The 22,346-nt window shown below is 42.8% G+C and overlaps 1 protein-coding gene and 1 pseudogene across 1 annotated transcript; both read right to left on the bottom strand.

Annotated features, from left to right (window-relative positions):
- Window positions 1-2,285: 2,285 nt before the first annotated feature.
- LOC133895839 (signal peptidase complex subunit 3-like) lies at window positions 2,286-6,048 on the bottom strand (annotated as a pseudogene).
- A 6,072-nt stretch (window positions 6,049-12,120) lies between these two features.
- LOC133895830 (ethylene-responsive transcription factor CRF3-like) lies at window positions 12,121-13,557 on the bottom strand. Its single transcript, XM_062336352.1, has one exon. It carries the CDS (start codon window positions 13,402-13,404, stop codon window positions 12,418-12,420), a length of 987 nt encoding a protein of 328 aa, XP_062192336.1. The 5' UTR covers window positions 13,405-13,557; the 3' UTR covers window positions 12,121-12,417.
- Window positions 13,558-22,346: the final 8,789 nt, after the last annotated feature.

Genomic DNA, 22,346 nt, shown 5'->3' with positions numbered 1-22,346 from the left:
CGTCTTTTTATTTCTATTTCTTTTATTTTTTCTCATCTGTAACAGAATACTTTTGAAGGATTTATGAAGTGAAAGAAAAGATAATTTTATTTTAAAATAAATAATCTTAAAAATCTCTTTGTATTGAGAACTATAAAAAAATAGTTGAAGGAGAAAAAACCGCTAGAGCGTTGATCCCTAACGGAAATTCATGAAGGTAGTCTAAGGAGGTAGAACTGCCGCGGTGTAAATGTGTAACACGATCTGCAAGCTGCAGCAGTTATTCAGTACTTGTGAAAGTACGATTTACACTGTTCTTTTCCCTTTGGAGCACCTACTGCGCCGAATGCTGACAATAAGCAATCTGTCAGCCCACCTGACAGTCTGTGTGTTGATATGGGCATGATTCAGTGGAGTTAAACCTAACAACTTCGATCGAGTTATCTTTTCTTTTAAGCGAAGTGAAGATGAACCCTACCACGAGCTGCCATACGCGCGCATGGCAAGCCAGGGATTATGGCTTTGCTGCCTTAGTCATACTCATGGGTAGGCTTCAACAATAGTTGGACATCTCGTCATCGATCCGTACGTCTGTCAATGCAACAAATTCTGTAATTACGTGTTGGATGCGCTCAAGTGAGAACTAGTACATGTAACCATTCCTTTTAACCTACCCGTTGACCACAAGATGCATGTATGACGACGATATTCATAGCGTGTCACTGCTGTCCATTTTGGACCATGCTGATGAGGACGATGGGCTACTAAAGAATACAGACCGTGAGATATGTGTGATGAAAAATTTATTTAGTAATAAAATTAGTAAAACAAAGTGATTTAGTATAATGTCATAAGATATGTTGATTGGATATATTCGTAGTAGTAAAAAATATTTATGATTTTAATATATGCAATACATTCGTGTTAGCGGTGTTGTGTGGACTTACATTGAGTTTAGTTGTGAAGAATTTGTGCTCAAAAAATTGGTTATTTATTTTTGTTTATGTGCACATGTGTTCTAAGAATGAATGTAGTCGGTGACAACAACCGAGACTAGATTAAAAAAGAATTAAAGTCAATTTACGGAGATGTTTGGGTTAAAAATAACGTACATAAAAATGATCATACTATGAGATATATATTAGAGATGTACAAGCTATAGACTATGGTGTGACGATGGGGGTCACGGTGCCACATGGGCGCAAACAGCGCGGCTGTTCAGCACGGCAGCCGGGCAGGTGCTGCTGGCCTGCAGGCCGCTGCATGTTAGCGTTATGATTGGCGCGGTGCCGTAGCTCGCACAGAGCGTGTTTCTTGATGCTGAAAGTTTCGCCTAGGTTACTCCCAGTTTGCTCGTCTTCCCGAGAGGCCAGTGCTGTTTCATTTGTGCTTTCGCACAATGTAGTGAAGCGAGAAACCAGTAGGGTCATATGCTCTGTTTGTCGATCAGACTGGTTTTTGCCGAATTCCTATCGAAATCGCTTCTGAAAAGTGAATCTGGTAAATCACTTTTCTACTACTGTACCAGGAAGAATCAGACTATCACCGCGCAATTTCACGTCAGTAATCAGTTCTTTTAATAATTTTCTCTGATGATGCATGTACTAGAGCTCAATGGATGAAAGGTAGTGAGAGGATATCCTCTCATTTCTCTCTTTGGCGACATCGTCATCAGATTTTCTGAAGTCGCCGTCAGACGGATAGATTTGTAGATCTTGCCATAATGGGTTCGACCACAAACGACCATTCCACTTGCTATGATCAAACACACCCAAGCATGTCCATCACGACAACCTGTACCTGGATGTCGATGGCAATATGCATCACTCGAACACGAGAGGGATCGCCAAACATCTAACCCAATTTGCCGCGTAGCTGCTAAAACTAAGATCAAACATCTAACGGCGCAAGATTTTAACCGATCTACTCAAATGCGTTCATGCAGCAGCGGTGGGGGAACAAGGGCAACAGGGAGACCAACGGCGGCAAGCTCAAGTGCTGCACCAACCGCAACCTCTCCTTCTCCGGGCTCGACACCTGCGACGACGTCGTCAAGAAGTGCGACCCCGTCTGCGAGAGCTGCGCCGTTGTGAAGAAGTCCGGGCCAAGCAGTTCCAGTGCACCGACACCTTCCTCGGCATCTGCGACCCCACGTGGAAGAAGAACTAGGTTTATGCTGAACTAGGTTCAGCATGAGCTGAGCTCGGCTGAGCCCACGCATGTATTCGCAATGTGCTGGCTCTGGGCTCCGGTATGCTGTGCGCTGCTGCTTGAATGTTTGATCGAAAATCCATATTCCAAATGTGTAGTAAAAATGCCAGCGCTTCATATGGATCAGACGATCTTAGTTCGTTTGACCAATTGTCGATGCCAAGGTAGAAAGAGCAGAGCGATGAATGCAGTGAATGCCTCATTTGGGGATTGTTCCCAGATCTACAATTCTGAGCCCACTGCAGAATTCATCAGATGGGGCAGAGCAGTAGAGCTTTGCTTTCAAGAAGTATAGGCTTCGGGCAACTTGAACTCTGAAAGAGCCATCCGATCTAGAACCATTGCACCAGCGTTCGGCATAATATGCCAGTGGAGAATAAGCTGAACTTTCTTCCCTCGCAGACTGCTTCCCTGGCGAGAGGAAATGCATCTTGTCAATATAAACTCAGGGCACGTATCTAGTGCAATTCCCTGTCGTGGAGCAAGAAGAAAAAGTTTACCTGGTCAATTAGAGGATACTTGCTCTTCACCTCCAGTTGCAGATTCGCATGGTCCTTGTCAGGTATAATATGGTCCCATAATGAAACCTGTCAAACAGAATAAACATTAACATAAGCATGGGTCCTCAACTATTCGAATATAATTGGAGAGCTTCATGATATATTCAACTAAATAGCTTGAGAATTACTTGTTGAAATAACTCAATAGGCATACTAAATACATATGCCAGAGTATTGCTACAGAGTTTACTCGATGTTCCTAGAAATGTTTAAAGTATCAGCATATTGCCAAACTACGATTACTTTTGCATATAGAATCAATAACGCAGCTAAAGCCTGAAGAGATCCTCCAAAGGGCTGACAATGAAAATGCTGTTGGTGCGAAGACAAGCGAAAACATGAATTTCATGTTTTGTTTGATTACGATCATCTAGACATGATTTCTCACTTGTCAGTCATGGCCAGAAGGTTTACTCTGCGAATTTTATCTGACTCGACTAACAAACCATGTGTTCATATAAATGCGACTAGCATCAGTACAAGAAAGACCAAGAGCTCAATGCAATTCAGCACCACTTAGATTTTTTTTAATATAATATGGCTACGCACAGGATGGCAGCCAGGTAAAAGTTGCTCATTTATCCTAAAGTGACGAGGTTGATTTCATATTTCGAGCAATCTTTGCTTTTGACCATCTTCTTGATAATACAAATACATGCAGGAAATATGCTCACCATCGTTAAACATGAATGCTAGCCTACCTGGTTCCGGGAATTTTTTGAGTTTTCATACTCAGCTGTCAGAAAGACAAAGACCTGTATCAAAAAAGGCAACTCAGTTGCTAGCTGCCTATGCCATAACAATATGTTCTGAAAGAATATAGAAGGTTGTGCTGCAATGGGAGTATCAATTGTCGATGTAAAACATGTTGGGAAAAATAAGACAACAGCATCCAGTGGTTGATCAGTAACTATCCGTACCATAACATTGTATCAGTGGTTTCACCGAGGCAGCAGTCATGACACCTTTAAATGATGGTTACAATGATAATAAAATGGCAGTGTATCGAAATTGAGCATAGAAATCACAAAATGTTCAGTAATATCTGCCTCAAGTCCCTACCTTATCTGTCCATTTGTACGAATACATTTACCTATGCACTATTAGCCGCATCAACTCTTAGTGTGCATCTAAAAAGAAAACTTAGTGTGAAGATATCTTCAGTGCTTTTTTTACTTTTCTTTTTGTAATCCTTATGTGTTGCAGAATCGAAAAGAAAAAAAAAGAGCTGATACCAATAACAACACAGCATGCAGTAAGGGGAAACAACAAGAAGATGATTTTCTTTCTTATGATGCCCCCTTCAGCATCTTATCACTTAGATCTGCTGATGTATAGCTTCACAAGAAACTACATACTATCTATTTCTTCTGAACGTAGTTGACATATTTATGTTGGATGCATTCTGGAGTATAATACGGATACTGCATGAGAATTGTTAGGACTAGTGTAGTAGAAAAACAATCAGTAACCTACTTCTTTAACACTAATTGTCTTTTTAGATATCTCGGTCACTTGAACAATATTTAGTTGTGATATACGACTATTTCAATTAGTGTTTTAAACGTTTCTCATATATGTTAGACACTTTAATAATATTTCATTGTTGATATACATCTACATTTTTTGTCAGGCCCACAAACACAAAGTGCTCGATTTACTGTGCTTATACACGTTCCAAGCATAGTTTGGTATTGCAAATTCTATTGATATGAAATGATCACCTGCTTTGTGTTCCAGGTGAATAGAGACTCCAAATTTGCAGAGACATTGAAAGTCAATGTCACCTGCAAACAAATTACAAGTTTGTCATTTGCAGTGGAATGAAATGTATAAGAGAAGCATCTGATTGCAACATGTGTTGGGGAATTATTTGTAATAGCATGTAAAAATCATCAACTCAATCTAACAAATGTGCATATTAGCATATCACTGCAGTGGTATAGACAACTCTATTCGGGATATGAAACAATGTTATCTTGGAAACATATATTTTGAAGTGATTTTGGAAACTTATTGTATGAGTTATGTGAAGAATTAATGTCGTTGGAACATGGCAGATTTGTTCAGTAAATGGTTAGAATATGTGTAAAGTGGCACACAATGAGCTTAAGGAAGAGTGTCATTTTAAGCTTTCGTAGCTCAAAATAAAATGTCTTCTCTAGTGGAAAAATATTTCTTGTTTCCAGAGTCAAATACAGTTTTCCAGGAAAAAGAGAAAGCATGCTTTCAACAGCTAAATCATAAAATAGCAAACTAGCATTGTTGACAAAGCAAACTCCTGCAATCATCAGTTCACACAATAGAGTAAAATCATCAGTGCACTTCTGATCTACATATTTGCCCATGAACTGAATAATTGACAACCTACAATCTTCCTACTTGATTGGCTTAATGAAAAAAGAACTAATTTATAGCAGAACCGATCTAATTCAATGTATCAAATGATAGAGAATTACAGCAACATGGAACATGTTGGTGCCTATTTCTGTTATACCGGGTTGCTCTTGAGCAGTGATTTGGCTATTTGTAAACCTAACTCGTTTACTAAAAGAAAAGAAGCATGCTTCAATGATGGTCATCTTTCTCTATGAAAAAAAATGCTAGTCAGAAACAAATATGTTCAAGGATAAGGAAATGAAATACATGCACAAACCTTGTCGTTCCCATTGATCTGTTTGCGGAACCGGTTTATCTTTGTAACCTACAAGGTGACATATATAAGCACATTGATAACTGATAAGGTAAAATAAGCAAGGGCATTCATTACAGCGTTTCTAGATGCACTCAATGCAGAATTGGAACAGACAAAGAGATAGTAGATGGTCACAGCTACATGGTTCAATCATTACTCTAATAGCTTTTCGATTTCTACAACTGTCAGAATTGCTTGTAGTTCGTAAAGGTTATATAGTGAAATCAGTTTCTAGATACTTGATATAGCTTACAGTGACACAATCATGGGGACAATAGCATCTAGATAACTCGGTAAAATCAACCAATATCCTAGAATCGCTCAATTCCCCACAGTTTACCACACCAATCGCCCGGAAGCATACCCTCAACCCAAGCAAGGGTTCGCCACTTCAAGGGTTAGAGTCGCAGATCGCCCCAAGTACAGAAGAGTTCAACAAGCGAGAAGGAGAGGAAGAGATGGATACATGGGCTTGGGCTTGAACGGCGGGGGAGTGGAAGCCGTCGAGCGCGGAGGCAGCCGCGCAGGTGCGAGGAGGACGGCGGCCGTTGTCGCCGCGGCCAACAGGCGCTGCGGCCAACTGTGCATCGCTTTCGCTCGAGTTTTTTTTTTCCTTTTCCGATATTATTTGTTGCTCCGATTTCATCTGGGAGTGGGGTATACCCGCATGATGCGCCACGTAAGCGAGCTCTGACAGCCGTCCCATTGGAAACTTGATGGTTAACATTGTGCTCGTGGTACTGGAGAAAGAAAACTTTTTTATCTGCAGGTCGTTTACAATTTTCGTTCTGCTATGTCCGGTCATAAATATATGATCTTTTAGATAAGATCTATCAAATTTTTAAAATTTTAATTATTAATATTTTTTAAAATATTTAATTTTAAAATATAAAATTATATATGTAGATTTATCTTAAAAAATAATCTCATAAATTTATTAAAATTTATAAATATATTTTATGGTTAAAGATACACGTTGAAAACCGTGCTACTAAAACGCCAAATATTTTTTTTGACCGAAAGAGGTACTGTGTAGACTCCGGCTGCAGTACTGTCAAGTATCCACACACACCGCAAACTGGTGGATGAGGTGCAAAAAAATTGTACTGCAAGCTAATCACTCTTATTAGCACATCGCAAGTTCTGAATCTGAACAAAAACTCTGAAGATCCAAGCTGAAATCCCTCAAAGGTGCATCTTTTTTTTTTTGTCTCCTTTTTACGTGCGAGCTATGGGCCTATTTGATCGAGGGACTAGGGGGCAAGTATGCACCTGACAACCGTTTGACAGTACAAACGCTGCTTCAAATTGGGTAACATTGACCAACTGTTTAAGCGTGAGCCAACATCTTGATTTCCCCTCCAGGTTTGAAATTCCAAGATGTTGGGATATGGGAGTGATCTTGGATTTTATTTTATTTTATTTTTGTGTGAGCAGTAGTGCTCGAGGCGTTGAATTTGCTGATGTGACAATTCTACTCTTTTAGTGTGAGTACCATACAAAATGTTAGGCTTTCCATGTATTATTTTGCAGCCACTATCTTCTTTTTTCTAAATAGCCTGTCAACAACGCATTTGTGAATGGGCTATAAAAAAACCGATGTGCGTCAATCTGAAACGTTGCACCATGCCCCGAATGGGAATTGCACTAGCATCAGTACAGTAGGATTGCGCTAGGGAGCAGGGATCGGGTAACTGGTAAGTATATCCGCCATATTTCTGAAACAGCCCGTACGAATACAACAGGCCTCAACATCTTCAGTGGTACTCCTCTCTCTTTTCACTGGTCTTAGACTATCTCCAACAGCTACTTCAAATCTTCATCCTCAAAATACTATTACAGCATCCCCTATCTCTAACACTGTAACAGTACTGTATCACTGGACAGAGGATCTGTTGGAGATGGATTTCTAGTGCTACAGTATACCGCAAAACACTGTAGTACTAGAATCCTCAAATTTGAAGACTTCGTTGGAGATGGCCTTAAAATCGGCAAAAAGCATCCCTTTTGAAGATCCATTCAACATCCTCAAAGACATATCCCAAAGCTGAATAGAAACAACGATAAATATCACCCATAGTGCAGCATTAGTGCTGATCCCTTTGAAAGCTTATCTCGTTACTGGTCTCAGAGTGAATGCCAAGCAACCAACTACTACGCCTGAAAAGCGCAGGCCTAAGATTCATGACTTGCGGTGGATTATGACAGCACCAGAAGTGCTCCACAGCCGTGAATGATTGATTCCACACGCGCTGTAAAATACGCCAATAATGCACGCCTCGTTTCCTCCATCCGTCCAACTTGGCAGCCGCCCCCCCCCCCCCCCCCCATCGGAATCAGAGCAGAGGGGCTGTGCTCTGCTCAGCTCAGCTCACTCAGCCGTTTAGCTCGTCACGTGAGAGTGACCGCCACTGGCCCCTGCGCTGCAGGCAGCAAGCGCCAGGAAAACGTTGAGAAACCGGGCGGATTTTACCAAGTCCACCAGCAAGCGAGTCAGACGCTGTCGTGGTCGTGCGCTGCACCTGGATTTCTTTCGCGCAGCTTGATTTGCAGTTTCTCTCCCGGGTACTTGTCATGGTTCGTTTAGGGCACGCTTATGATTTTGATGCCTTCTTGTCTTCGCCGTATGAGGTACTAGTAGTAGCAATTTGCAGTGGCTATCCATAGACTTGACCGGCCCGTGATCCATTGGTCACTACCGACCTGAAAACGTGCGTCCTCAGTATCGGTGGAAGAAAAAGAACTTGGAATATGGGCCGGTGGTTTCCGTTAAAGATGGTGGATTATGATTCACAATTAGCAAATTAAAATAAACACTCCAAATCACAATCACAAATTACAACAATATAGCTTTTATATTATAATAATTTAATGATTTAATAATCTGAGTTCCACTAGTTTATATAGCTTTTATAATTTAATTTTTTACAATCTAAAATTTGCAAACTGCTCTTCATAATTCGTAACTAAAACAAAATAGCCTAATGTCACGAGTTTGTGATATTTTGTACTCAACTCTTACCGATTTGATGTGGGATGTCGCAGCCGATGGAGACTGTCTACTTGCCGGGGACACGAAACGTGGATCCCTTCAAATCGGATTTGATCCGGTGCAAGCCTGCCGCTTAGGACCACAATAACTGTTTCACCTGCTGAGCTGCCGTTGCAGTTGTGCAACTCTGCTGATTGGTTCTCGAATCTCGATGTCTGCTGCACTCTGCAGCGTCGAGCACGAGCACTAGAGCAGTGACCAGCATCTCGATCGCCCGTCGGTGCGCTCTCTCGGTCCTCGTATCGCCATCGATGAATAGGACTGGAGCTGAAGATTCAACGAACCAGCGGCAATCTTCAAACACGAGCCACCAACTGTTTTCGGATGTGGCAAGAGGAAACAGAGCGGATACTTTCCATCACTGACCGAAAGCTTACGAAATAAATATAGAATATAATCATAGTTATCTGCTATTATTCAACACTATTTATATCTAATTTTGAATTTGAGAAAAAATAGAATATATGATGATTGATACTCAATGTTAGATGTTACAAGAAAATCTATTATAATTTTACTTAAAAATATGATTATATATAGATATATTATTACACATTTATAAAGAGAGAATATAAATGATCTTATTTTTATATCTTAACGACCACTCTTTATGCTCACTTTGATTATACTCTTATATTATTTAATGTTTTATGTGAGGATGGAAATAAAGTAAAAAAAATTCATCTATCTGACTAATCGAACACTTACGATATTATTCGCTCCGACTCTGACTCTTAAAAAAAATATAATACATGATAGAGAAATAATTATTTAGCACTATCTATATCTAATTTTAAATTAAAAATATAAAATAAAATACAAGATAAATTGTATTCATCCGTATCTTATCTAACTGCAACCCTAGGCAAGGTACCATCCATTCATTCATGGTGAAATGAGCCGTGTTGACAAGTAAAGCGACGGCCACGGAGGCACGGAGTGTACAAACGAGAGCCGGATAAGTGAGCTAAATTCGGCTGATATTCACATGGATCCATTCCTCTTGCGAGCTGGAACGTGCCACTGGATCCGGCGTCCGGAACTTTGAAAGAAGGTTGCCATATCGTTTCCTAGTTCCAACTGCTACGACCAGTTAGGACTGCGAACAACAGTATTGCCAGTCATTATCGTAGTCATCAAGTAGTGTTATTGTCATTTTGAGAATGGTCGCAGCCAGCCTCACCTTCTACCCACTAAAATTGTATACTAATTTTCAACTCAAATTCAATGTTCAACTCCATTCACAATCTTTCAAATTGATCGGTTAATGATTGCCAATTCAAATTCTTGTCTTTCCGAAATTTCAACATTCAGCTAGAATTTTTCCGAACCTTGAACTTAGTTCTAAGATCAAGCCTTACCCTACAATGACTGCACGTATGCTTCAGGAGAGATGGCTCACATAAATTATCTGTAAGACCATCAAAATCCATGTCAACGACGGTCGAGGAAAAGTTTTCAGGTTAGTTGCACAGCAGGCCAGAAGGATCCGGAGCAGGAGCGAAGCTAGTATTAGAAGAGATAAATTTAAATTGGTTTTAGAAACTATTAAACCAATCATTGGAAAAAAACATAATTTCTCTTATTATTGGTTAATATATTTTCAATTTTTTGAAAAATGTAATATAAGTGTTGTGATGAATTCATGTTCTATAATGGGCATAAAATATCCTTTTTCTTATTTATATATAAATTCGCTCATAGTAACAAATGTAGGATCTTTCCTATAACTAATGATGATATATATCCATTCAATATTTTAATATTGCTTTTTCTAGTTGATATTGGTTTACCATAGAAGTTGCTAAAAATATATCTAAAATAGAAAATAACTAGAACTTAGATCAATAAAAAGTAGAGCAATGTAACATAAATCATAACCATTAAGAATAATTTTTTAAATACTGATAAAGTTTAGTAAGAAAAAATGATTTGTTACATGTATTTATAATAACATGTCTAGTAAATTATACTCGGTGACATCTAATACTTGAAATGTGTTAAAAACAAAATATTCAAAACATATATAATAGATAAAATAAATTTATATACTCACTAATTAGCTCTTAAACTATTTAGTTTTTATATACTACTATTATATATTGTGTGTATAGACCTACGTAAGAATAGCGGCCCTCCCCCCGGTCCGCTGCCCCCAAGCGAAGTGAACCACACGCGCACATGTTCTAGTGTCGAGCACAGCGATCTAGGACCTCTCACTGTTGTACGCTCCTGTTGCATCGTCACCCCATGGCACGCACCCTGGACCGTGCTCCAATCACTAGGATCCACCCCGACCTCACCAACCGCGCAGCCGCATTCACTTTTCCCGCGAGTTCCCTCCTCCCAGCTGTCGCATCGCGTGCCTCCAGTCGAAGTCCTTCCTTTCCTTCACACTCACTCCCCCCCCCCCCCCCCACTCCACGGTGGTGCAAGCGATAATTGTCCGGTCGCGAACACTATGCGGAAACGGTAGGGTTAGGCACGGCCGGGCGGCGGCAGATGCGATCGAAGAAAACAAAGCATAAATTTCGGCGCCGTGGCGTGCGTACCAGCGCCCGGCCGGTCCTAGAATAGGATAGCCACTCCACCCGTCCGTGCCGCGCCGGGGATCGGATAGCGCCACCACGGCAGGCGGCCCCGGCCTTTTCATTCCCCAACTTGCGGCCAAGGCGGCACGGACGGAACCCGGAGGCCACAAGATGCGGTCTCATCGGGAACCTTATCTCCACGGCGAGCGCGCCAGCCGCCACACACACATCTCGCGGGCAACGACACGGCCCCCCGATTTGGCCCGTATCCCCCGCCGCGCGCCGCGCCAAGGATGCCCCGTAGGACGAGAGCGAGACAAAAGGGCACCGAGCCGAATCGGCATGGTGGCACGGGCGGACGGGTACGGGGCAGAGGTGCGTATCTGTACGTACCCTCGTGTGGGGTTAGCCGATCTTGTGCTTAGCGCGGAGACTAGTGAGCGCAAGGCAACAAGCCGCCTGCCCGACCGGTCCTCCCCAGGCGCTAGCAGAAAGGGCGCCACGGAAGAGACGAGCGCGCGGCATGGGTGGCGCTGGCGCAGAGCCCACGCCGAGTCACGCACTGTGGGGTGTGGGCTCGCTGCAGAGCAGGTGCTGCACTGCTGCCTGCCTGGGTGTTCATTTGTGAACTCACAAGATACACTCGCATCCGATATTTGCTAAAGCGAGCCAAAAGGAACACCAATTCATTCAGTTAATTTTATACTCCAATCAAGCGTACCAGATTTCTTCCACATGAAACAAACTGCTGAACCATTCAACAGCACACCGGATCCACTTGGACGCATCATATCTATGCTACATCTCAATTTATCCTACAGCGAAGAACGAAAATATAATGGCACATCGGATCTACTTGCATACTAGAATATGATTATTGTTGTGGACTATTCCACGCCTGCCCACAAGAATCTCTGATTACCACCACGATCACAGCATAAGTATCAAGCCGCACTAGTCAAACCATCGCATTTCGTTGCACGTAATCAATTCTGAAATCGCACTAACACAGCTCAATCCATATAACATAAGCATTCGAACTAAGGAATAGAAACGCATATACAGTAAATGAGACGATTTGCACAGCGATGAAATGCAAAACTTATTTTCTTTCCATAACTTGATAGTAACAGCTCAATGACTTGTCCACTATAATGCCTTTGCAAGCATACCAAATAACAGTAAAAACATAGTATCATACCAGCTATAACTTAGCTTAATGTAACCTACCAAAATTACCTCTCCAAACGCTAATGTGCTTTGTTTTGGGAAAGAAATCTCATGGGCACGAGCATATTTGGATTGCCCGGGGAAAAAACCCAAGAAATCTTCTACCAAGCACACTCACAGGCCCAACACACCAACAACGATAACATTAAAGCACTTAATTCACACGCAGAAATCAACGGTTTGCAGGAAGTCGTCCATGCCACAGCCAAGGTCGCAGCCGGGCATCTCCGGGAAGACGTCGTCGATGTCGTCGAGGTCAAGATCAAGCTCCAGCTCTTCGTCCCCGAAGTCTCCAAGCAGCATGTCCTGTTCGTCATCCAAGCAAAACGGCACCTCGGAAACACCCAAGGCGTCCAGCCCAGCACGGAAGTCCATCGGGTCGATGTCCGGCAGCTGTAGCCCGCGTAGAAGATCCTGGTAGAACTCTGGGTCGTCCGGCAGCTGCGCGGCATCAGTGGACGGCGGGATGGGAGCTGGAGCCGGCTCTGGCGACTGGGGTTTCGGCGCTGGCTTGGTGGCTTCAAGGACGGAGGACGGCGAGGAGTGGGCGAACGGAGCAGCCGAAATGGACGACGAAGAGGAGGCCGTCGGGGTGGTGGTGGCAGAAGCAGCAGGTGAAGAAGCGGCCACAGGTTGCCCGCGGCGGCGACGTTTCTCCTCGGCGAAGCTCCGGGAGGTAGACAGATAGGCGGCGGAGGCCGCAGAGGCGGTGTCAAAGGTGCCAAGCCACTGCCTTTTGCCGGTAAAGGGGTTGCGGATCTCCGCCGCCCACTTGCCCCACTTGCGGAGCCTCACCCCGCGGTAGCTCTCCGGCGTCCCACCGTTGGTGTATGCAGCCACGGTTGCCGCCGGGACGACCGGCTTTGCCGGGGCCTTCCCGACGAACAGTTCGAAGGAGAAGCGCTTGGACTTAGCAGCGTCCGTTGTGGCGCCGGCCTCCTCCTCGTCAGAGTCCGAGTCCGTCGCATCGGGGTCCTCAAACAGGACACGGACGCGGCGCCTCGGCTGCACCATCGCCGGAGGCTGCTGCTTGGCCTTCAAGAGACTCGCAGAGGGTTTAAGGCCAAAACCCGAGATCCTCTTGGTCTTGGGCTTCTTCGCCAGAGCCTTCTTCATGAGAATCTGCTGGTGGTTCAACGGAGCCATCTCTCTTGTATCTCTACTTGAAAGAACTCCAAAATTTCTCGCCAAAATTGCCAAAACTGACAAGGGAAAACTCTAAAAAAAGAAACTTTTTTATGGGTGCAAAAATTTGACGGAGCCCAGCACGAATCGGCCGAATCCGTTAGTCTCCTCGACAGAAGCCACACGGCCTTATGTGGAGGAATCCGGAATACTTGACCCCGAACCCGTCCCTGCAACATCACAAGCAAAAAACCGTCAAAACCCCATGAAAACCAAGCGAAGAACCCCCTAGATCTGGACGAACAGGCCGATAAAACCCGGTCAAAACCTCCCAGATCGGTGAAGAGATAAACTTTTTATGGGGGGAAACGGTGCTCGTACCTGACCATCGACGAGGGCTTGTTCCAGCCGTTGAGCCAAAGGCGCATAGATCGGCGGGTCCAGGCGATGGCGTGGCGGAGGAGGACGGCAACGACGGCGACGAGGAGCACGACGACCAGATCGGAGAAGGGGCAAGAAGACATATACGAGAGCTGACACGCGTGGTGTTCTCGCGGCTTCTTCTCCGACGTCGGCGCCGTCGTCGTCGCCTCCGGCCTCCCTCACACTCGCTTAAACCCCAACCCAAAGCGGCGAGAGGAGCGAAAGGCGTTGGCTAAGCCGCTGCCTCTGATATTTAATCCCCTTCCTCTCCACGAGGTTGTGCCCGCGGCACCAAGCCGGAGATCACACGACGGGCATAAAGTCTACCCATCTTACTGACTTGTGGGCTCACGATTCCTCCTACTGACGCCACATGCCAATAGAAAGCGAAGAAAGGACGGCCGTGATGTGCTGGCGCTCGACGTACTAAGATCTGCGAATGCTGTTTCCTACGCGCACAGGAACCAGTGGGCCCAACGTACTGTCCGACCCCACCGTCAGTAACATGTACATTTGCCCGTAAGGACCTGTTCCGCTCAATGGTCCGGAAGCACGCTGATGTTTAACCTGACATGTGGGTCCACATAGCTTGTCCTCACCTATCACGGAGATAAGAACCAAAGGCATGCTACTACTTCCCATCAAAAAAAAAAAAGGCATGCTACTAGTACTGCCGAGACTTTGGTGGGGTTTATGGGGATGGGAATGGGGGAGGGTGCGGCCATTGGAAATTATGACGCTTCACTTACACGCATGCATGTGAATATCTCTTTGTCTCTATGACCAGTGGGGCCCTGTCTACTTTTCGGCCCACTGGTGGACACTGAACAGATATAGTTTAATGCGGGCATGAGATCAGGATTATATGGTTGAGATCCGGCGGCTTCCGCCTGACCACGGCACCTTTAGCCAATATCGGTTCCTAATTACCTAATTAAGAGGGGAGACCCAAATTTGAAGGGAGTAAATAAGTGGTAATTAGAGAGATGAAGAATATGTGTCCCATGTCAGCCTCCCTAAAGTTGCGCTTTACCGGTTCTAGACTAGAGGTGGATGAGAGTGCGGTAGTTTTAGACTACTTCCGATGAAGTTTTATTTTTATTTAATGAGGTGATATATTAGTATTGTTGATAATGTGACAAACTAATTAAGAAGACAGAGCAAAGTAGTTTTATCTAGATAAAATCATCTGAACATAAAATCCAATATCTAATGAGTATTGCATGAAGAGTATATAAAACAATAAAACGAAACTATACATTAAAGAAAAGTATTGCAGCCATCGATTTGTTAAAATCTTTTTAATATGACACTCTAAGAAACAAGATTATAAAACTCACTTTCCTCCGGAGCCGAGCTAAAAGAAGAGATTGGAATGGAATGGAATATTTTGTTTGCCAAAAAGCGACAGTGCGAGACGAAAGAAAATACCATGGAGATTTGGTGCCGGTTCTCTTTTTCTAGGTGCCGCATGTGACACGTGGGCATGTTTGCTCGAGTATCTCGCCAGCAACCAATGCCATTTGACATTTTCTATTCAGCGAATTCGCTCCTGAGTGTTATCCTTACCGCTGCAAGAAAAAGATCGTCAAGAAATTGGTCTGCATTTGCTCGCTCAAGTATGCTAAAGCACAACACCCCGAAAACTGACCAAATATGAAATTATAATTGTGCAATAATAGTTCCCCCTCGTTTACTAGCTAGAACTCTAATACTCGGATGCTATGTTTGGATCTTACTCCTACATGAGAAATTATACTGTACTTTGACGAGAGAATTGGAGAAATGGAAAGGACAGCGGACTTTCGGTAGCCCGACGACGTACGTGACTAGACATTTCTAGCGGATGCATGGCTGTTGGCCTCGCGGCGCCAATCGCTTTCGCCGTTGTCACGACGAGATGCGTGCTCGCGTGGACTCTTCTTGGGCGGCCGCCACGCAGACCCAGGTGCGTGCGCCTGCCAGGTGGTCACGTGAGCAGAAGAACAGTGGACTCGTGTGGGGCCCGGTTGGAAGTCGTTGTCGGTTGTTCGCTTTCGTTTTCCCTTGCCTTTTTTTCGAGGCGTGCCGTCCTGAGTCCTGACTAGGGTGCACGTGAGAGGCCCGTGCGATAGTTTAGCTGGTTGGGTTGGCTGAGATATTTTCTAGTAGAAAAATATTTCCTTTTTCTGAACGGCAGCGGTGGCTGCTGAGATATGCCAGTTGTGCGGCCAAAAGGTATGGGGGTGGCACGAGCGAACCAGGTGAGCTACACGTATGTACGCACGCCCGTGGCATGCGTGCCACGTTACGCGGCGCCCCAGTTGCGACGCACTTGGGCCGTTGGGCGTGCACGACCTTTCAATGCCACTGCAAATTTTTGTTGGATTGCCTTTTGTCGTCCAGCCGTGTGGACTGCGCGGAGCGATGGCCGCTTGCCGCGCCGAGACTAATCCAGTTCAGGAGTGGTGCAGCTGTGCAGCTTCGTTCCTGCATGTGCCGTATTAAAAAATTTGCATTAAAATCAAGACACTAAATAGCGTTGGTAGCAGTGGCAATTGCATCCACAATAACGGTAGCTCGGTATGAACCCTATCTACATAGAGCAGCGGTAAAAAATACTGGATTGGAGTTTAGTGGTCGCTATAGCACTTCGCAGAGCGTTTGTAAGACTGTTTTAGCGGTCGCTATTTAAGTTATGGTTGTGGTCGCATTATTTCTTAAAAAAATTATTTTTAATATTTAAAGTTTTTTTAATCTTATTATCTTGTTGTAGGTACATGTTATGTTTTTAAAGTCTAAGTTTTAATTGATTGATATATTTTACATGATTGATATACACATACATAAAAAAAAATATGTATTTCTTAAAATACCGTTATTAAAACTTAGCGTGGTGTGACTATTCGCTACCAAATGCCAATCACCTATCTCCTACTCCCTCCGATTGCAAATGTAGATCATTTTAAACTTGTGCGCAAGGATTAAGAAAGTAGATCAAATGACCTTATTGTCCTTCATTTATTCTACATTAGAAAAGATAACTCATTCATTTGTGAGAATGATAGCATTTATTAAACAAAGTCAAGATGGAACAAGAGAAAAAAAATGCATAAAAGTTCGAGAATGACTTATATTTAGAGAATAGTTGAAGAGGCTAAAACGACCTATATTTGCAACTAGAGGGATATTTATTACCTAGAGTAAAATACACAGGGCAGTATGTGAAAACCTGACCCTCGTGGCTAGGTTGCAGCTATAAATTACTATTAAGAATGTTACAAGTAAGCGCTCTGTTACGGTACATCTTGGACCTCTTGAGGTAAGAGATCAAATATGACGGGGCAGCCCGACCTTCTCGGGAAGAGCTAATGAAAAAAGATGTAAAGTAGACGATATCGTTAGCTGAACACTCGTATCAATGTACAAACCATCAACTCTTCGGAATATGCCTAACAACCAACACACGCCTGTAGATGATCGTCGCGAGACCACGAGTGACGATCCACCAAGTCCCTAATTCTCAGCAGAATGATAACTTGATCTTGGATTGCAAAACGATAAACAATGATTACCTAATTCTCTCTTAGCTGTCCTCGCATGAACGATGGTATGAAAGAACAAGCAATAGCTATGTTTCAATCTTATACATAAAGTGATCTGCTCTCTATGGGTTATGGACTCTACTATATATACTACCTAGAACTATGGAAACCGAATTAAACTCGTTACAGCATAAAAATGGAAACATAAGCTAAGATCGACATATTATTTTGATGACGGGTACTGACTTGATACGAGTGGCAAATGGGTTGGATCCGTTGGAAATGTTATAAATAAGCTTTTCAGAGGTTATTTACACATCCTAATCTGACTTCGTATAAGAGATTTATGTACTTTTAATCGATATTTGTTTGGCTATAATAAACCGAATCCGAATCGGCTTCAATCTTTCTTATTTTGCCCTTCCTTTATTGATTCCATATAGAACTTGAAAGGAAAGTCTCAAATACCTTTGGAAAGTTCATATACAGCTGCATATGATATTTAGACACCTTGTGATAACCTTTTTCTCCCACGTATCCCTCAGCTTTTCTTTGTTTATGTGCCAACAAACAATGCAGCTCTTCTTCCTCTTGTGCATTGTATTTGTCAGAGGGTGAACTCCTCAAGCTGAGATCTGGAGGGACCCCTTTGAAATTCGATCGGGTGGATGATTCTGAACCCGCTTCGTACATGAAATAAATGGGAGTAAATGAGATGCAGGTGGGGTGGAATGATCGGATGCAGGAGGAAATAAATGCTCAGTGGATTTTTAGACAGGTTTGGACCGCAGTGAGCGTAACACCCTACTCCTGTGTGTATGCTATAAATGCTCTGAAAATATCTCTCTGAGGATCTGTTGTATTACAAGAATATTTATCTAAGTCTAGAGCTTCATGCCTCTTCCGCCGTCGTCGACCGGAGTTTGTCCGACGTGCTCTGTTAGATCTCCGTCTTCTATATCTTGTGTGTTCTTGTGTGTTGTGTGTCTTCTCCGAGACTCGTCCTCTTCTCCGAGGAGCCCGCCCCTCCTTTATACTCGTTGGGGCGTTAGCGTGCCCAAAAAGGATGGCGCAAGTTCCAAGGCACCATAAATGGAAAGCAACCATCATGGGCTGCTGCGCGAGGTGACGGGGAGGGTTGAAAAATCCGCCCCTGTCCGGTCTTGTTCGTCACCATTCTGCTTTTCGGCGAGCGCTGCGGGGAGGGCCCACCGGGTAGCCAGCCCCACGTGCCCGCCCGGTCTGGCAGGCCTGACACAGCAGGGTGGCAGGCGTTGTATCTCGAGCCCTGCGACGTTATTCCGAGGCGCGCCGGATGACGCGCGATGGGACCCGTGCATTAAATGTCCCCACGCCTCCCTGCCAGACTATGGCAGGGACTGATAGTAGGCGTGGGGGGAGTGATTGAAAGTGACAGGCCACGCGCCCTCTTAAATGCGGCATCGAGCCTCTCACCAATTAACACCTCACCACTGAACTCTTGTGGAGACCACCGGCGAAGGATTTCTCAAGCCCTCGGGGAACTGTGAGTGCTCGGGGACTACTGTTCACAGTTCCAAGCACTCTCTCCCGGATATGCCCTCTCTTGATCCTCGGGGAACCGGGTGCTCGGGGACCACTGTTCAGGGCCCCGAGCACTCTCTCCTAGAACCTATCTGCTCGGGTCCTCGGTGAACTTGGGTGCTCGGGGGCCACTGTTCATGCCCCCGAGCCCTAGAACTGACTTCTCTTGTCATCGGGGAACTCGGGTGCTCGGGGACCATTGTCCATGACCCCGAGCACACTCTCTCGGAACTCGGCCTTCTAGGATCATCTGGGAACTTGGGTACTCGGGGACCACTGTTCATGGCCCCGAGCACCCTCTCCCAGAACTTGACCTTCTCGGGTCATCGAGGAACTCGGATACTCAAAAACCACTGTTCATGGCCCCGAGTAGCCTCTCCCGAAACTTAGTCTTCTCGGACCTCGGAGAGATAACCCCCGAGGGAGGACACCACGTGGCACTCTGCTGTTCTTTTCTCGGAACTCGGGACCCCTGGTTCCTATGTCACCGACAGTATTGATCTAAATATCTAAGCACAAATAAATTACAAGATTAGGATAGTATAAAAATTTTCTTAAAATTAATGATGTAGTCATAAAGAAACAAGTTCATTTAGTCTTATATTTTCTTAGTACGTGCTCTTGTAATTGGTTTAGTTGGCAACTTGATACGTATATCTTAATTATTGAGGATTTTTACAGTACACTTAAATGAGTGTATATCGTCCATTTTCTTCATCCGGTGGTTTAGATTGGTCTAATAATACTCTATCATCCATCAGTATCATGGGTATCATTAAAGAGTATCATGGGTATCATAAGGGTAGGATTGGAAAAAAACTAGGATAAACTTGTAAATTATATGTTTAATTAGGGAAGATCAAAATGTTAGTTCATTCTTCGGATAAGCTTTCACTTATTCTGTTCATTTTATTTATTAGGGTTTTCACCCTCTGTCGGCCGGTCGATGATGGGTGGCGAAGGTCCGAAGTCCGATCAGTCAATGACGTAATTACCCCTAAGGGTATCAAGATAATTACAATAATACCTACTAAAATGAACGGTTGGATCACAACAATAATATTCTTCATCATCTAATATTATGGTATACTGTAAAGGTTATCTAATTATTAGGTAGCGGTGAAGAATGTGTCGTAAGATTGTCCTCATCAAAATAAATCTAAACTTTTGATTTCTATGAGGGAAAAATAATTAAAAATATTAGAAAAGAAATAATTGATCGCATCTGGTTACTAATTGGCATGACAGTCTCCCCAAATCACACGAATAGGAGCGAGAGCGCTAGTTCATCCCGATATTCCTCCTATGATTTCCTACCTTCCAAATGGTTCCTCGAATCATGGGAGATCAAAATGGCTCCCCGATCCGCATAAGCGCTGTTTTTAAAATGGGCAAATCTACGATTTACCATCGAATAACTACTGATTCTATACTCCATCATCGAATAAATTCTGTTTAATTCTATACAATCGAATAAATGTTTCAGTCCCTTATATACCATCGGCTTCCGATACTACCCTTCGCTGTACTGTTCATGAACAGTATGAACAGTATCCGAGAATAAAAAAAGTCACAAAAAATATATCGATTTTTGTGCACGCTCTATAATTCATAATCAACCCGTTTTAACTGTATTCACCTAAAAATACTGTATAGAATTCAAACTAAAATTCTTCAAAATGTATTACTTTTATAACTTCTTGCAATTTTTAAGCCTCATAAAAATTTAAAAAAAATCTGAGAAAATTTACTAATATTCATCTAATGTGATGTAATAATTTCTAAAATTATCTCCCGCGGTGAAAAAAATTAGTTATTTGTAATGCACAGTATTATAAAAGTAGTTCATTTTGAGAAATTTTAGTTTGAATTTTACACAGTATTTTTAGGTGAATATAGTTAAAATAGGTAGATTATGAATTATAGAGCGTGCACAAAAAGTAAAAAAAATTGGACTTTTTTCTCTCGGGTACTGTTCATGAACAGTATAACGGAGGGTAGTATCGGAAGCCGATGGCGTATAAGTAAACAGAATTATTTAATGGTGAATTATAAAATCAGTAGTTATTCGATGACAAAACTAGATTTTCTCTTCTAAAATTAAGAGGAGAATGTGATTTCATCCAAAGGCCACCCAACGCCCGCGCCATTCCCCAGCTTCGTCGTCGACGGCCGCGACGGTCCGTCAATGGCTACCCGAGCGTGTGCAATCAGTCGCGCCAAAGTTTGTACATATTAAATAAATGTGATAGCACTTGTCACGAACAAAATTTTGAAACCACATTTCTCACGTTGGAAATTTAGGATTTTTTTACACGTTCATTAGATTACATAGCACGTATCATGTAAAAAAAATACGCGTGAAAAAAATACCATGCTACATGTGTTGTACGTGTTTACATGTGTTGACAAAAAAATTGTTGCCGGCTGCTATATAGGAGCAAGGTTAATTAGTTGAGTGAAATTAGTGATTGATTGGTTGATTCGCTGTCTTTCCAAAAAAAAATATATATATATAATTAAATATTATATACAAGGGTCATCTATTATCTCCCAGAGGTAATAGGCCCACCTTCTTTGAATCCCGCCATCGTGATCTAATTAGATGCATGGTCCATGATTATTTGTGTGTATCATATCGGGAATTGTTTTCAAAATATTATGAGCATACAGGTAATAAATAAGTCTCTTGTGAGGGACTCGAGGTATTATTTGATTGACGGATAATTATACCTTATATGGATCCGTAATTTTATTTGATGTATGTTGTACGGTGATGATATCGGTATGTGTAAGACGTAACCGATTTGCAGATAGTAAATACTTAGCTGATGCTAAATTTTCACGTTCTAACTACAGCAAAGGGAGGCGTGTGATTGCAGTTGGAAGAATTTAGATTAATTATGTGGTATGTAAGACTGCATGTCACCAACAAGATGTTGGTAAATTACAGTTCTATGATTATTCATACAAATAATTTGATTCTCTTAATGAGAGATTCAGTTAGACCATTATGAATATGAACATAAGATACTTAATGATGTAGTGCCCAAACCAAACTATTCTATGTGAATGAATTTGATCCTTCGTCTAGGATAATTTTCTCTAATTTTAATTATTTGAGTAATGAATTTGACATAAGTGTGATGCCCTATGAATATGGGACACATGTGGGACTGTTTTTGTTGATGCATCAATCAACATTGTAGATTGCTTAGATGATCTATAAAATTGTTGAATAAAGCCATACACATGTTTTTGAATGTGTTAAAGAAATTGAATGGCGTATTATGAATTTTAAGGTAAGAAGATTTTAAAATTAAATTTCATGTGATACATGTGATGCACACAAATCTGAGGATTTTGGAAATTGATACTATGACCAGTAGAATTTTTAATAATTTTTCTCATCATCTCTAAGGTAGAATGACGAAGGCAATCATGTCAAGTTTT

This window comes from Phragmites australis, chromosome 2, assembly GCF_958298935.1.
Source record: "Phragmites australis chromosome 2, lpPhrAust1.1, whole genome shotgun sequence".
Classification (NCBI taxonomy): Eukaryota; Viridiplantae; Streptophyta; class Magnoliopsida; order Poales; family Poaceae; genus Phragmites; species Phragmites australis.
This window is presented reverse-complemented; position numbering and strand designations above follow the sequence as displayed.

Bases quoted from the DNA above. Each gene is read 5' to 3' on its own strand.
- LOC133895830 (XM_062336352.1), bottom strand. From the start codon at position 13,404: ATGGCTCCGTTGAACCACCAGCAGATTCTCATGAAGAAGGCTCTGGCG.